The sequence below is a fragment of the Mesoplodon bidens genome (genome assembly GCF_964165515.1).
Source record: "Mesoplodon bidens genome assembly, chromosome: 4".
Classification (NCBI taxonomy): Eukaryota; Metazoa; Chordata; class Mammalia; order Artiodactyla; family Ziphiidae; genus Mesoplodon; species Mesoplodon bidens.
In genome coordinates this window covers 79,531,277-79,546,498 of record NC_138160.1, presented here as the reverse complement: position 1 = coordinate 79,546,498, position 15,222 = coordinate 79,531,277, and the positions used below count along the sequence as shown (strand labels likewise).

General features: G+C 42.6%; 1 protein-coding gene across 8 annotated transcripts in view; it reads right to left on the bottom strand.

Annotated features, from left to right (window-relative positions):
- CAST (calpastatin) overlaps nucleotides 1-15,222 on the bottom strand; it is a 123,256-nt gene that overhangs the window by 22,846 nt on the left and 85,188 nt on the right. For all 8 annotated transcript variants that reach the window (XM_081231845.1, XM_081231844.1, XM_081231841.1 and 5 more), the window contains 9 exons: nucleotides 14,706-14,744; nucleotides 13,897-13,989; nucleotides 13,662-13,751; nucleotides 12,266-12,367; nucleotides 8,690-8,773; nucleotides 7,331-7,378; nucleotides 6,081-6,176; nucleotides 4,300-4,395; nucleotides 428-529 (listed from right to left, as the gene is read on the bottom strand). In XM_081231845.1, coding sequence (XP_081087971.1) covers nucleotides 428-529; nucleotides 4,300-4,395; nucleotides 6,081-6,176; nucleotides 7,331-7,378; nucleotides 8,690-8,773; nucleotides 12,266-12,367; nucleotides 13,662-13,751; nucleotides 13,897-13,989; nucleotides 14,706-14,744 — 750 coding nt within the window. The remainder of the gene's footprint in view (nucleotides 1-427; nucleotides 530-4,299; nucleotides 4,396-6,080; nucleotides 6,177-7,330; nucleotides 7,379-8,689; nucleotides 8,774-12,265; nucleotides 12,368-13,661; nucleotides 13,752-13,896; nucleotides 13,990-14,705; nucleotides 14,745-15,222) is intronic.

Here is a 15,222-nt window from a genome sequence, read left to right as displayed (position 1 = left end):
TAAAGTGGATGCCTGAGTGACTAAATTTGAGGTCAACAAATCCATTGTTAGGTTTCTAGAGCTACTCTATCTTTGACACTGTATCCTGGTTTGGCAGGCTCAAACAGCACCACTTTTAGCCTGCTGGGCTAAGAGGCAGTCGTGAAGAGCGGTAGAGGCAGTGCCACTTCTCTCCTGACTCCTCAGCAATGGAAATGCAGGTGGACGAGGTGAGACTCAGAACTCTGATACGTGCACGCCAGCCATCCACTGCTGCACCTAAACACTGATGCTCACTCAGGGTTTGCTTATTAAATAGGACATGCACAATAACAGAGAAAGACAGCTCGTCATGTGTTGTAGGAAATTTTAAAAAATGACTGAGTTATCTGGGGAGTCAGGGCGATCAACGATAGTTCCTTTCTAGAAGTATCTGAGCCGCCATTACCTTGACTTTATCCTCCACAGGCTTTCCAACTTCTGGACCAGCTTCCTTTTTCCCCAGGCTTCCAGCCAAGGCTTCTATAGCATCATGTGGCCCCATGCCCTTCTAAAAGCACATCAGGGGGTATACTAAGTAGATGGTTAAGCATTTCTTTTAAAAGAGACTACAACAAACAATTCAGATGGGCATATCCTTATTTCAGGCCTAGATAAGAAGCACATGTCATCTTTTAATAGTCTAAAAAATCAACTGAATTAGAATCTGTTTAAAAATCCTGAAGTGTTGGGCTTCCCTGGTGGCACAGTGGTTGAGAGTCCGCCTGCCAATGCAGGGGACACGGGTTCGTGCCCCGGTCCGGGAAGATCCCACATGCCGCGGAGTGGCTAGGCCCGTGAGCCATGGCCGCTGAGCCTGCGCGTCCGGAGCCTGTGCTCCGCAACGGGAGAGGCCACAACAGTGAGAGGCCCACGTACCACACAAAAAAAGAAAAAAATCCTGAAGTGTTAAAAGTTAGAGCAAGTTTCTTATGTTAAACATTAAGTGTGTGCAATTTATGTACTGACGCTGAGAAACTTTTAAGATCTAACCCACGTTTTGGTTCAGAAATTAGGAAGTTAAGAGAATGGGTAACACCACACAGAAGCTGAAAGCCAGGAAAGAAGAAAGAAGTGACCTTTATGTGACTGTTTTAGAGATGGCACAGGAAAGCTTTCAGAAAAGCCCTCGAGAGGACATTCTTCCCAGTGAAACAGCTGAGCTCGGAGGCAATGACTCCGGCTGAGCCTCTACTGAGGCACAGAAGCTTGTGTTCTCTATGTGGCTTCTACTGGTCAGAGTGGATTCACGCCAGTTCAGGTGACGGCCTGTGACTTATTAACCTGAGTGGCCCAATGAGAACAGTCTACCTGTGGTCCAGTTGTTGAAAATGAAATATGCTTGCTGTGATATAGTGAGCTCTGACCACAGTGGTATTTAAAATTAATCTGGATGAACACAGAACATAAACGGCATAAAGGGAAAATAAAGGATAAATTATGTTTGGGCTAAAGAGAGGACTAGATCCAGCTTTTTCCAAACCACAGGTCATGACCCATACATGATGAGCTCTTAAAATCAATTTAGTAGTTCATGGTCAGGACTTTTTTAAAATGAAGAATATAAAATAGAATGCATCATGCATATCAAGGATAAGTATCATTTACTAAACTATTGTTCTACTGTGTGGGTCCTGGGTTGCAGAATCCATGAATTTCCAACTCTGGTCTTGGTCAAAAGTGTGAAAGCTCCTGAATTAAACAGTCTCAAAGATTATTCTTATTGTAAAAGTATATGACTTCACATGGAGTACATATTGGAATTTTAGAGTAAAAGCGTCTTTCTGTTTTATATAGATTAGCCATCATCCTAAGAAAAGTGTTGCTAAGCTGCACCACAAAGTAAAGATCACCCGTGAAAAAAGGGCCATCGAGTGGAAAGTGATTTATCACCATCTAGTGGTTGGACACTGCATAGGTTTTATTCTGGGGGGCAACAAACATCCCTGATGTTTCCAACCTGCTTGGGATTGTAACTAAGAGCTGCAGCGGTCCCCAAGTCTTAGCCAAGCAACCTGATTGCTACCTGATCCAAGTCACCTGCTCACACTTCTGTTTTCTACTCTCTGCTGCAGAATCTTTGGAAACTACTGCTTCCCAAGCCTGTGCCCTTTGGCTCAAGAAATAAGTGAAACCGAGTTAGAAAAGCTAGGAGAAGCAGCAGTCTTAAGAACTAAAGAATTTGGAAACAGGGCCAACAACAAAAGCTTCTTTTTTTTTTTTTTTTTTGGCGGTACGAGGGCCTCTCACTGCTGTGGCCTCTCCCGTTGCGGAGCACAGGCCCCGGACGCGCAGGCTCAGCGGCCATGGCTCATGGGCCCAGCCGCTCCACGGCATGTGGGATCTTCCTGGACCGGGGCACGAACCCGTGTCCCCTGCATCGGCAGGCGGACTCTCAACCACTGCACCACCAGGGAAGCCCAAAAGCTTCTATTTTTGTCGTCAGGTTCAGAACTAGAACTCAGGTCTTTGGATTTGCTCAATAAACTTTCTTTTTCTTCAACAAGAACTGCAGAGGGCAGACATTCATCTCCTTCCCCTGGGCTTTCTGTTTCCTTTTGCTCACTGATCCTCCAGCCTCTCTTGAGTTCTCTGACCTTTATCACACTCTGCGGCTATTCTTTCTGGCTCCCATGGGTGTCACAGTCCCAGAAATGCCAACTGACCTCAGTGATGATAAACTCGGCAACTGTGGTAACCAGAGTTGGTGGAGGAGAGGCCCAGGAAAGGTGGTCAGAGAATAGAAAGACAAGAGCTCTTTTTTTTTTTCTTCTCTCTATTAAAAATCCAATGCTCAACTCTCTATAGTCAGGATAAAGCTGGAAAGGAACTAACTTGGCTCTAAGGCCCTGGCAGTCACAGTTGACACAACAGGTAGATGACACATGTTTAGGTCACAAGAGTTCTGCCCTGGAATATTGGCTACTGTCTTTTTGATTCCAATCACTGCCTCTGTGCCTACTTCCTTCGCCAGTCTCTTCCTAGATTCTCTCTTCCTCTCCTGTTCTTTACCACTGTGGCCTGTGCCTGAATACCACAATGTAAAAGTTTTTGGAGGGTACCCTGAGACTCTCCCACCAAATAAAAAGGAGGTCACGTCCTGTCTAAGGCAGGAGGGAGACCCTGGACTGTGAGGGGACTTGCAGCTGGCACCCAGGATTTCCCTGGCAGGAAGCAGCCACTCAGGATACCTAGGACGCTTGTCCTACATCTTCTTCAAGGCCCTCTTATCTCAAACAACTAAATGCACATACCCCAATACCTGAAGGGCTCCACACGTCTGTGCTGGGCTGTCCTGGGTTTGCTGGTCTCCCCAGGAAAACAGTGCTATTCCCACTTCTCAGTAGGATCCTGTCCTCCACCTGCAAACCTTTCGAGTTCCTCCTGGAAAGCAGTTCCTGCTGCCCTTGTCCCATATGAGAATGATCAAACTAAACTGTAAGCCTGAACCTGGCCCATATCCAAACTAGACCTGAAGGGGGCTGAGAGCAGGGGCCATATCTTACATCCCAGCTGAGGTTCTGAAAGGTTAAGTGAATTGCTCAAGGTCAACTCGAAGTTCATTTCCCTCGTTTATAAGAGAGACATGATCAGAACAGCCTTCACAGTGTCCTTGTGAAAATTTAATGAGAAGATATTGCAAAGCATCTAGAACAAGTTTAGTTATTCAGAGTGTAGATTCACTAAGTCTGTACTAACGAAACATAGTTCCATCAGCTGTTATTCTCTGAGTCAGATTTTATCTGCTAATGGAAACAAAACTCACTGAATTCCAAAGAAAACAGATTCAACTAGTTAAATATCATACTTTATAGAAAAATTAGGAAGTGAGAGAGAGGCAAGAAAAGAAGGAAGGGGAAAGGAAGTGAGTCCACCTGTCTCCCTTCAGTTGAGAGAGGAGTCATGATGACAAAGGTACAGATGATTCCACCAGGAGAGTCAATAAAAAGTAACATCGGGCTATTTGTGGGACACCAAATCAGCTTGAAAGGCACAGGAATGTGAAGAAGCATGCTTAACCACAGTAGCCGAGGAGCTAGAAACAATTTCAGAAAGTCAAAACTAAACAAAACAGTTTGCAGCAGTTGAATTAAAAATTTAAATCTAGCCTAAGTTTCTAGCTCCTCCCAGAAGCCTAAACAGAGGATAATATAGCTATCTAAGATTTTATTTTTATTTTGTTAGGATAAAGTAATATGACGGTAATACACAGCAGAAAGGGCAGGGAAGGAAGAACATTACTTTCTCAAGACATTTCTCAGTGCCCAGAGGACCACTCACCGCTGAGGCTGACGGGGGCGGGACTGACTGCACACAACACAAGGAGGTCCGAGGCACGGCCGCTGCCACAGGAGTAGGGGCAGCAGCCTGAGACTCCTGCAGAAAGAAGCAGGTACAATGACGAATTTTTAGAAATATCTGGTTATTAAGACTGAACAATGATAGACCAACAATACAGTCTGCTACACCATATGCTGTGAGCATGACTTTCTTGAATGCCCAAGGATTTTGAGCAGTAAATAAGTCAAGGCATGTTGAAACTCTTCAGCTACCATTACTTCACCTTGGTTTCACCTCTTACCTTAGGTAGGTTACTAAACGTCTCTGAGACACAGTTTCCACATCTGCAAAATGAGGACAATTATAGTACCTACATCTCAAGGGTTGATAGGGGCCTTGAATGAGATAAAACATGCTAAGTGCTTTGCATAGTACCTGGGAACACAGTAAGCTCAGTGAATTTTATCAACTATTATTATTTATATTATTTGCCATCATATAATATGTAACAACAATAATATACCAATTATAAATGCAATACAATATTTTATTTAAATACCTCATTTTTATATATCTAAGAGCACCCTGTAAATTGTAAATAGCTACGTACAAATGCAAGGTAGTAAGGCTATCCCAGGGGTTCTAAAAGTGAGGTCCCTGGATCAGCAGCCTCAGCACTACCAGGGAACTTGTTAAGAAATCCAAATTCTTGGTCCCCACCTCAGCATACTAAATCGGGAATTCTGGGGTTGGGACCCAGTAATGTGTGCCTTAACAAACACTCCACATCATCCTGATGTGTACTAAAGTTTGAGAATCACTGTGCTATTTTGTTACAAGAGTAAAATTTCAAACAGATTGTTTTTAATCCAGACATTTATGGAAGGCTATCCTGTATGCAAGGTGCTCAGCAGATGATCATTAATAGGGCATGAGCTCTTCTTTCAAGGAATTTACTATTTAAAAATATGTATAAATGTTAGAAGTAAGGACCAGTGCAGCTAAAATCTTGTTTGCAACATGCCTCAACAGGGATATATAAAGAAAGCATGACAGACCTCCCTGGTGTGTTGTATTCTGCTTAACAAGAGTTGGAAGGGTGGTAAGGTTTGGGGAGGGAAATGCAGGAGACAAAGGCCATATTTTAGCTGAGCCTTAAAGGGATGACTACGATTTTTGTTGATCTAAAATTTGGAGAGGTTATTCTATGCAGAAGGAACCATATGAGAAAAGCCTTGGAAACACACAAGTGCTTACAATCTGAGTTTACTGATAGGGGGACACATCTTGGCATGAAAGGAAGCTGGGGCCCAAATACATGAGCAGGAACTTTTTTGTAGGGAATGGGAACTCCTGAGGGTTGGAGCAGGGGAATGTTGTGGCTACAAACATGCTTGAGAAAGAATAATGCCGGTGGACATATGGGATGGGCTGGAAGGGGACCAAAGACACAGGCCATTGCCATCTTGAGGTGACGAGTGATGACAAGTTTAACTAGGTCAGTTACAGAAGCCGGAATGGAAAGAAAAGCAGGGGTGTGAATGCCTTCCTGAAGGAATAATTAACTAAAGGACTTAAACTGCAAGAATATGAGGGTCAGCCTGGGAAAATAAAGCACATCCAGAAACAGGCAACATGAAAACTGCATGTGAAAAAAGATGGCAAGATGGGCCTTTTTATCAGCCACTTCCTGTTAGAAGTTTTGGTCTCACATTTTTAAGATTATAGAAAAACATTAAAAAAACAACAAAAACTAGAGATTTTTATTTTTAGAAACGTACTTCTGTTTTTTCAGTTGGCTTAGATTGTTTTTCTTTACACTTAGATCGGTCAAGATCTTCTGAAAGTTCATCAATGAGTTCTGATTCACTCAGGGGCTGTAACATAAGAAATATTATATAATATGAAGAAAATTATTTTTACTTTGATAAAAGAAAAAAGCTTTCATAGAGAAAAAGGTTTTCTGGTAAACACGTATTATGTCATATTTTAGGATCTAAAACCAAAAGTTAATTTATACAGGGTTTATGTTTCATTTATCAATGTAAGGTAAGTGTCATGCAACAAATAAGGAATACTAAACACCTCAGTACCACAAACATGTTAATGGTTTATTTAGTTAGAAGTTTTCCTGATACTTCAATTTCAGAGTAATTTTGCTCAACTAAGATTGCCTGTTTGTTCCAATGAAGATCTTTATCGTTTTTCCTTATGTGATTATTTTTTCTACTTCCAGCGACTTTCCTTATGAATAAGTCAGAGGAAACATAGATCATATACTCCTTCCCTATGACTACATGGGGTTTTGGCAGGAAAGTTCTGCTATCCCTAGTTCCTTCAGGTGAAGTGGTATTATTCGTTTACTATAATTAGTTAATATCTCCACATGCTCTAATCTATGACAGAATGTAATTCATATAATTCAGAAGCTGGGCCCCAGAGTTGGATAGACAGAGTTTCGAGTACTAGCCTTGCTATTCCCTAGCTGTTTGACTTTGGGCTAGTTACAGAATCCTTCTGTGTCTCAATTTCCTCACCTGTAAAATGGGAATAATAATAGTGCCTTCCTCATTCAGTGAGGACTCAAAATGATAACACACAACACTATTTAGTGTAGTGTCAGGCAAATAGTAAGTGACTAATAAATGTAGTTGCTTAATATCATCATGATAGGTAACTATGCTGATTAACACCAAATTAAGTAAAGGCAGCACAGAATCATTAGAGCACTTGATGCTGTAATTAGGATCAAACCAAGTGCTAACAACCAAATTTAAGGGCCCTCTTGATATCGGCTCCTAATGTTCAACGAACATCACCTATAAATTTGTAATATTTTAGTAATAATTCATGAGATAAATAATCATTAAAATATGTGAAAAAGAGTCAGAGATCTAAGCCAGGTGTTGCTGTCAAAAGTTCCTCTCTCCTTAATAGTAGGCTGGCATGCAAGTCTGGTCTGTCAAAATTATCTGTTTATACCTTACAGTTCTATTGTTTTTTAAGTATCAAAAAAATCTTATTTCCTAACCTTGGGTTTTTCTTCAACATCTGGTAAGAGTGGTTTTCCATCTTTATCCTGTAAAATGAAATTAAAAATACATTTAAAATGAAATAGAAAATTTTGCTTTCTTGTCCCATTAAGTTTGTTTTAGAAATTCCAGGATATGAGAGGAGAGATTGGTTTTTTTTTGCCATATATCTGAGTGAGTTTGTGTTTCAAATTAATTTTTTAATAAAGTATCAGAATAAGGAGTTGAGCTGTAAAAATCAAGAAACCGAATGCTATAAAGTATAATGCAATTACTTTTCTTTAAAAGTTACTGAAGGGACTTCCCTGGTGGCACAGTGGTTAAGAACCCACCTGCCAAAATGCAGGGGACATGGGTTCAAGCCCTGGTCTGGGAAGATCCCACATGCCGCAGAGCAACTAAGGCCATGCGCCACAACTACTGAGCTTGTGCTCTAGAGCCCGCGAGCCACAATACTGAGCCCATGTGCCACAACTACTGAAGCCTGCACGCCTAGAGCCTGTGCTCCATAACAAGAGAAGCCACCGCAATGGGAAGCCTGTGCACCGCAACAAAGAGTAGCCCCTGCTCGCCACACCTAGAGAAAGCCCAAGCGCAGCAACGAAGACCCAGTGCAGCCATAAATAAATAAATAAATAATTTTTAAAAATTACTGAATAATAATTTCCATCTTTTGGATAAGGAAGTAGAATTTTTTAAAAAGTTCTTTGGCTAGAAAGATGCAGCTACATCAATAAAAGATTGAAAAGAGCTTCAATTCTCCAACCCAGGGTGAAGAGATAAGATATCACTCTTATAAAACTGGTTTTTCAGAATTCACAATTTAGAATGTTTCTAAAAAATGAGAAACTTTCCATATACAAGCATTGTAGCTATTTTCCACCATATGTTTATGTGTATTATTTCAAAGATAAATTACAAATATAAGTACAGGAATAAGTCCACCATCCTCACGTCAAACTGAAACCAACAATAACAAAACCATCTTCACTGAGGATACTGGTAAATCATTGTATGTTTATCTACCACTTAGAAGATCTATGTGCTTTCATCCATATAGCAGTTAGAGAAAATATTATTCCCACATTATTCCTTCTGCTTTAAGGTTAAGGACCTATGTCAAGCATGGTTAGTAGTTGAAACACTTGAATTTGTGGGAATTTTAATGACCACACGGTCATTACTTAGGAAACCCTCTTTTAAAGGGTCCAACCGTAGAAGACAGAGAATAAAGGGTTCAGGGTTTCCAGAGTTAATTATCAGACACGTCCTTAAGTATCATGGGGACAGACAGGACAAAATGTGATGCGAAGGCAGGAGGAGTGAGCTGCTGTCACGCACCGTGGCAAACAACGTACCGTGGCTGGTTTTAATCTGTACTTTGGTGGGACCGTTTCCTCATCTTCACCACACTTCTTTAGTTTCTCTTCTTTGGCTTTTGCCTGAGGAAGGTGGAGAAAAAAAAATAAGCATTTGGATAATACGTGTAAAATACGACATCACTTTATGTTCTCCATGGGTGTCGTGGAGGAGACCAAATCAGATTAAAGTGCCCGGTGAGCAGTTAGGAGGAAGGCAGTGCAGGGTGACGGAGAAAACAACAACACAACCAGGAATCCCGGGGAGGTGTCCCTGCCCTGTCTCTATGACCTTGGGAAGCCACCTAGACTTTCTTCGGCTCAGTTTCTTCAGCTGTAAAATGGGGCTACTAAGAATCCTTACCTAGCTTGCTGACTTGTAAGGATCAGCAAAGAAAATTAAATAAAATATCCTTTGAAGAAAGGTAAGCACAGTGCACAAGCTGGCTGCAATTATTTTACAGCCTTCACCTGTCGTACTCAATAAGGCAGTTATCTAAGGGGGAGAAAACAACCAATTCTCATGAATGTTAAACACAGTTCAGAAAGGGGAGAGGCATCCCATCACAAATCTTGGCTGATCCATGGATAATCAGTTTTCCCTTTTTTAAAAAAAAACTTATTTTATTTATTTTTGGCTGCATTGGGTCTTCGTTGTTGCGTGTGGGCTTTCTCTAGTTGTGGCGAGTGGGGGCTACTCTTCTTTGCAGTGCATGGGCTTCTCATAGCAGTGGCTTCTCTTGTTGCAGAGCACGGGCTCTAGAGTACGCACTCAGTAGTTGCGGCGCATGGGCTTAGTTGCTCCGCGGCATGTGGGATCTTCCCGGAACAGGGCTCGAACCCGTGTCCCCTGCATTGGCAGGAGGATTCTTAACCACTGCGCCACCAGGGAAGCCCTGGTTTTACTGCTTTTAAAAGAACTCCCTTCAGTAACACCAAGACGTCACTGGATTACTGAACCATGCACAACCAAATGCATTAGAAATAAAGGTGCAGTTCCATGGCAGATCAGTGGGTTCTAGGATATAACATTTGATTTTAAACTCCTGGTGGGTAATGCAAAGTTCCATGATATGTAATAATTTGTACCTGTATCAAGGCATGGATTTAAATCACAAATCAAGGAGCTCCTGGGCACAAAAGTGTGTGTGTGTCCTGGTTTGGGGGCGGGTGGCGTGGGTATTTAGCTGATTCTAGCTCAGCCTATTGCTCCCATCTACATCTCAGCCTAAGATTGTGGTTCTCCACTGAATGCTTAGTTAGTTGATTAATTTTAAAATATTTAATGAGCACTTTTAATAAGCCAGGTACTTTTCTAGGCTTTGGAATTATAGTTGTATTGTTCTATAGAATAATAACTGGGATGAAAGGATTTTTAAAAAAATATTTCCCGTTACATTCTACTGCAGGATATGAAGTAAGTCCTGTTATACAGTGGTACTCCCCAGTTCAGGGATTTGTGAGGTCATTGGCTATAAAACAGTCCTCATGAAAGAGTCACCTGTATAGGACTGTCCTCTCCACTTAGGCTTGTGAACAGTGAGTCACATGCACAGCTAGATCCTTTCTATTCTTTGATCTTTATATTCTTTAAATGACTGCATTGTGGTTTGTATCCAGTAGGCGGTGAAAACAAACATCCCCTGAATTGAAATAGTTCCAGACTAGGTAACTACACTAGAAATAGGGGAGATTAATAATGAGGTATCACTACAGAATAAATGCATTATGATACATTATAAGAATGACAAGTAGGCATGGACCTCTTCTCTGAAGCATCATCTGGTGCGGAACATGCTGGAGTGGCCGTGGACTCCTATAGCATATCGACCTTTATGAGCCTTATCACAGCAGACTACCCAGGAAGTAGCGAATTCACCATCAGGTACTAAAAATTCAACTTAAGAATCCAGAGGATTGGAGAATCTTTACACTTTGTATATAATTAAAAAGGAAAACTAGTGTTAAGAGTAGAATAACCTTTTTGTTCAAATTTTAGAAGTTTGCTAACTTTCTAGTGGAAATTTAATACATGTATATGCATCCCTAAACCCAAACTGTTTAAAAGTTATTTTTACATAACTTTTTTTTTTTTTTTTTTTTTTTTGCTGTACGCGGGCCTCTCACTGTTGTGGCCTCTCCCGTTGCGGAGCGCAGGCTCAGCGGCCATGGCTCACGGGCCCAGCCACTCCGCGGCATGTGGGATCTTCCCGAACCGGGGCACGAACCCGTGTCCCCTGCATCGGCAGGCGGACTCTCAACCACTGCGCCACCAGGGAAGCCCTACATAACTTTTTCACATCTACCTATCTGATTTTAGTCAAAGAGTCTTTTCATCCTGGGATTATGTTTATACTTTCTGTCCCCAAATTATCATCTTCTTAAATCACCTTAATCATCTGTAAACAGCCTGAGGCAGATGTGCCATTGGCTGGCTACCATGCAGCCCTCAGTGGTGGACCGCCAGGGTCCTGCCAGGACCACCCTTTCCTTGAGACATTGTGCACCTCGCACTGTGTTGTCATCAAAGTTTCCCTTTCTCCCAATACATTACTTGGTCCTGGAGGACAAGGACTGCTTCCCCTGCTCCCTTGTGTTCGCCTTCGCAAAGCCTGTCGTGCCACACTGCGCCCGGCAAGCCCTCAAAGAAAGTCGAAGATAGAAACTGGCCCATTTCAGACCAGGGCAGTCCCAGACTCAGGGGGCGTTGCTGGGAGTCACCTTCCCCAGTGACTCAGAACAGGAAGTGACAGCAGAGGCAGCAGCATTGTGACAGCGACAACTGCCAGCTCCCACCCTGAGCTGATAGGCTGGCACCCCTGAGGGTCCCCACCACCACACTACCTGGCCAAGGATGCCCGCAGGACGGCTCTATGCTTTCCCTCCTCTTTTCCCCCAGAGGACTCAGTTAAACAATTCTTTAAAAATTGAAATTTAATATGAACACTCTCTTCCGCCAAATACAAGCTTGCTTTGGCTCGTAAGGCTTGTTAAGGTCTTGGCGTGTGGTGGGGTAAACACTCCCCAGCATCACACTCTAAACACACAGCAAATCCAGTTATAAAGTAATTGTTGCTTGATTTTATTCTAATTTGGGACAAGTTTTCAACATTTTCCCCCATAGTTATAAAAGGGATCTCCCACCCCATCTGCAACCATCTCCCTCTCTCCTTATAAACAGAAGCACCTGGAACCTTTTGAAAATACAAATGTCCAATTGCCATGACATGAGAGCGGACAAAACTATTTGTCACCAGGCCACTGCCTCCGTGTTATCTTGTTTAGTCAGGTGTCGTTTGAGAATTGGCAAAGAAGATTAGTGTTCATTTTAAGTATTAAAATTCTAGATGGTTAACAAGACAAACACTGAAATATCCTTTCTGGTTGCTAACTCCCCAGCAATAAATTTCTAAATTAGCCAGACCCTGAAAGTAAGGCAGGACAAAGAACAGTTCATTTAAAATGTCTAAGAAAATTAAAATGGTACAAGAATTCTAAACACGTGTAATGCATTAGCTTTGTAACCTTGTAACCTGAAGACTAACAGGCTTTGTATGTGAACTCCAAGGTCAGTACCTCATTGACTTCCTTAATGGAGCTGAGGTCGAGCTCAGGTTCTGACTTCCGGCTGCCCAGCGAAGCTGACAGAGCCTCGAGTGCCTGATCACTCATTGTGTCCTGTGAGGGGAAAAAAAATTCGGTACATTAAAAAGAGAACATCTCCTCAACCTAAACAAGCCACCCATTTCTTTGTGAAATTCAAAAGTTTAAATCTCTAAGAATAAGTTGTGGATTGGGGAAGGACTCTAGGAAGGCAATTTTATTTAAAATCTAGTAAAAGAGAGGAAGAAAGAAGAACTTACCAGTGAGTGAAATCTGGGGCTTAGGACTCGTTTCTACAGACACAGTACTCTCAGAGGTACACTTCACCTCTTACTTAGCAAGCTAGAAGCGTAACGGTAATAATAATATTATAAAATACTCATATCAAAATAAAAGCTGCAAGAAGTAAACTTTCACTATCCTGCTTTTCTTTTTCTAAAAATGTCTCTAAAAATGACTTCTGACAACCCTGTCCTTCAGCACGACAGCTAAGCCCAGGAAGCAGGGGGCCCTGAAGTGGCTGATGGCTGTAGGAACTCCCACTCCCAGGGGTGTGGTGCTCGCGCTGCTCCTCAAGCCAGATAAAAATAAACCGCCCGCTCCAGGAGCGAGAGGCAGAGAAGCACCAACAGAAACGGCTCCTTGGATTATCTGGACCATCTGCAGATGGGGCATGTTTTCTCATCCAGCCCAGAGCTGCAGTCCCACCTTTCAGGATTCACAAGAATTAAGTTATAGGCAACTGCGGTTAAGGTGGAGAGAAGCAGCTATAACAACATCTCCCTAGTGATTCACAGGACTCAAACTCCTTTAGAAAATCAAGTTGAAGATTTGATGTCCCAAGAGTGCAGTTCCTCTGGGATCCTGCTCTTCTGTGTAGTGTGATGGTGAGATAATCTTATTCCACAACCAAGGCAAGTGTGCTGAAATCACCCCTAAACATTTGGAGAAACAAAGCAGGCCTGCTTGGAGATGACCAATACAACCCTGACTGGTTTCACCGTTCTACACAGGCCCGAGGGAGCAAAGATGCTCAGTAGGTGTGATGCACTATTGGGGTTCTCCCCAATCAGCTAGATGAGCCTCAGGAAAGCAACTGCTGTCAGGCGGACCATGCTTAATTTTTTTTTTTTTTTTTTTTGCGGTATGCGGGCCTCTCACCGCTGTGGCCTCTCCCGCTGCGGAGCACAGGCTCCGGACGCGCAGGCCCAGCAGCCACGGCTCACAGGCCCAGCCGCTCCGCGGCATGTGGGATCCTCCCGGACCGGGGCATGAACCCGTGTCCTCCGCATCGGCAGGTGGACTCCCAACCACTGCGCCACCAGGGAAGCCCCCCATGCTTAATTTTAAAGAAGTAATTTTTTTATACCTCTTCCACCTTTCTTTTTTTCTCCTTGGGTGGAGAAACACTTTTGATTAGTTCAGTTGACTGAGCTTTTAAAACCTCTCCTGTAGACTTCTGAAAAACAAAATACAAAAGATTTGACTTACAGAAGAAGGAAATGTATTAACCAAATTGTAATAACCAGAACTAAAAAGTTGTTGTTCTCTTAAAGTATGAGATGGTTTCTAACAACTTTCCCTCATTACATTAAAAACAATACCTCTTCCTTGGTTTTCTTCCCATCAGCCGTAGGAGAACTGCAGGTGAAGTCTGATGACAAGGCATCTATGGCATCATCGGGCCCCAGGGGTTTCTAAAGAAACAGGCAGCACGAAGGGTCACATGTGGGAATCATTCAAGTGACAGATCAGATTATAAACCCAGCAAGCGAAGAATGTACTTTTGCAATTCCTTGACTACCAAATGAGATGTTCAACGAAATAACTCAGATGAAAGCCTATGTTTGGGAGGAAACTGGATGCTCAATAAATATTATTTTCCTGTTTCTCTCTTCTCAACATATTACATGTTAGGATATTCTCATCCTTTTTTTTTTTTTTTTTTTTTTTTGCTGTACGCGGGCCTCTCACTGTTGTGGCCTCTCCCGTTGTGGAGCACAGGCTCCGGACGCACAGGCTCAGCGGCCATGGCTCACGGCCCCAGCCACTCCGCGGCATGTGGGATCCTCCCAGACTGGGGCACAAACCCGTGTCCCCTGCATCGGCAGGTGGACTCTCAACCACTGTGCCACCAGGGAAGCCCCTCTCATCCTATTTTTATTAACATTTATTTTATCCTAAAACTTTCTTGTCCCCATTCTTCTTTCCCTCAAAAAAACTACTTAGGAAATAAACACGCATTGAAACAACCCCCAGGCCCACCCCCATTCTCTGAACAGATGGAAACTTCATCTGATTTGGAGATTAATATAGTCATAATCCCAAAATATAGAATTGATAACTCTGTCCCCCCAACCAAAGATATAAAAAATGTTAAATCTGATCTTAGAAGGCATTTATGTGAACTCACCGAAGAGTCTGGAGGAGGCCCTGTGATCCCTTCTTTTTTCTGAAACAAATATTAACTTGATGATGCTGAGAAGGCAAAATTAATCCTTACAATTGGCAAAATGCATAGCTCAGTGAATGCTATGGGCTGAGTTGTGTCCTCCCAAAATGCATATGCTGAAGTCCTATCTCCTAGAAGCTCAGAATGACTGTATTTGAAGACAGGGCCTTTGAAGAGGTAATTAAGGTTAAATGAGAACACTAAAAGGGGCCCTAATTGAATAGGACCAGTGTTCCTATAAAAGGGGGAAATGACCCAGAGATCCACATAGAGAAAAGACAACATGCAGATATGTACACATAGAAGATGTGGAATTACTCCACATGTAGGTATCTATAGACCAAGGAGAGAGGCCTGAGACAGATCTTCCTCTCACAGCCTTCAGAAGGAGCCAACCCTGCCCACATCTTGATTCCAGTCTTCTAGCCCCCAGAAATGTGAGACAGTAAGTTTCTGCTGTTTAAGCCATACAGTCTGG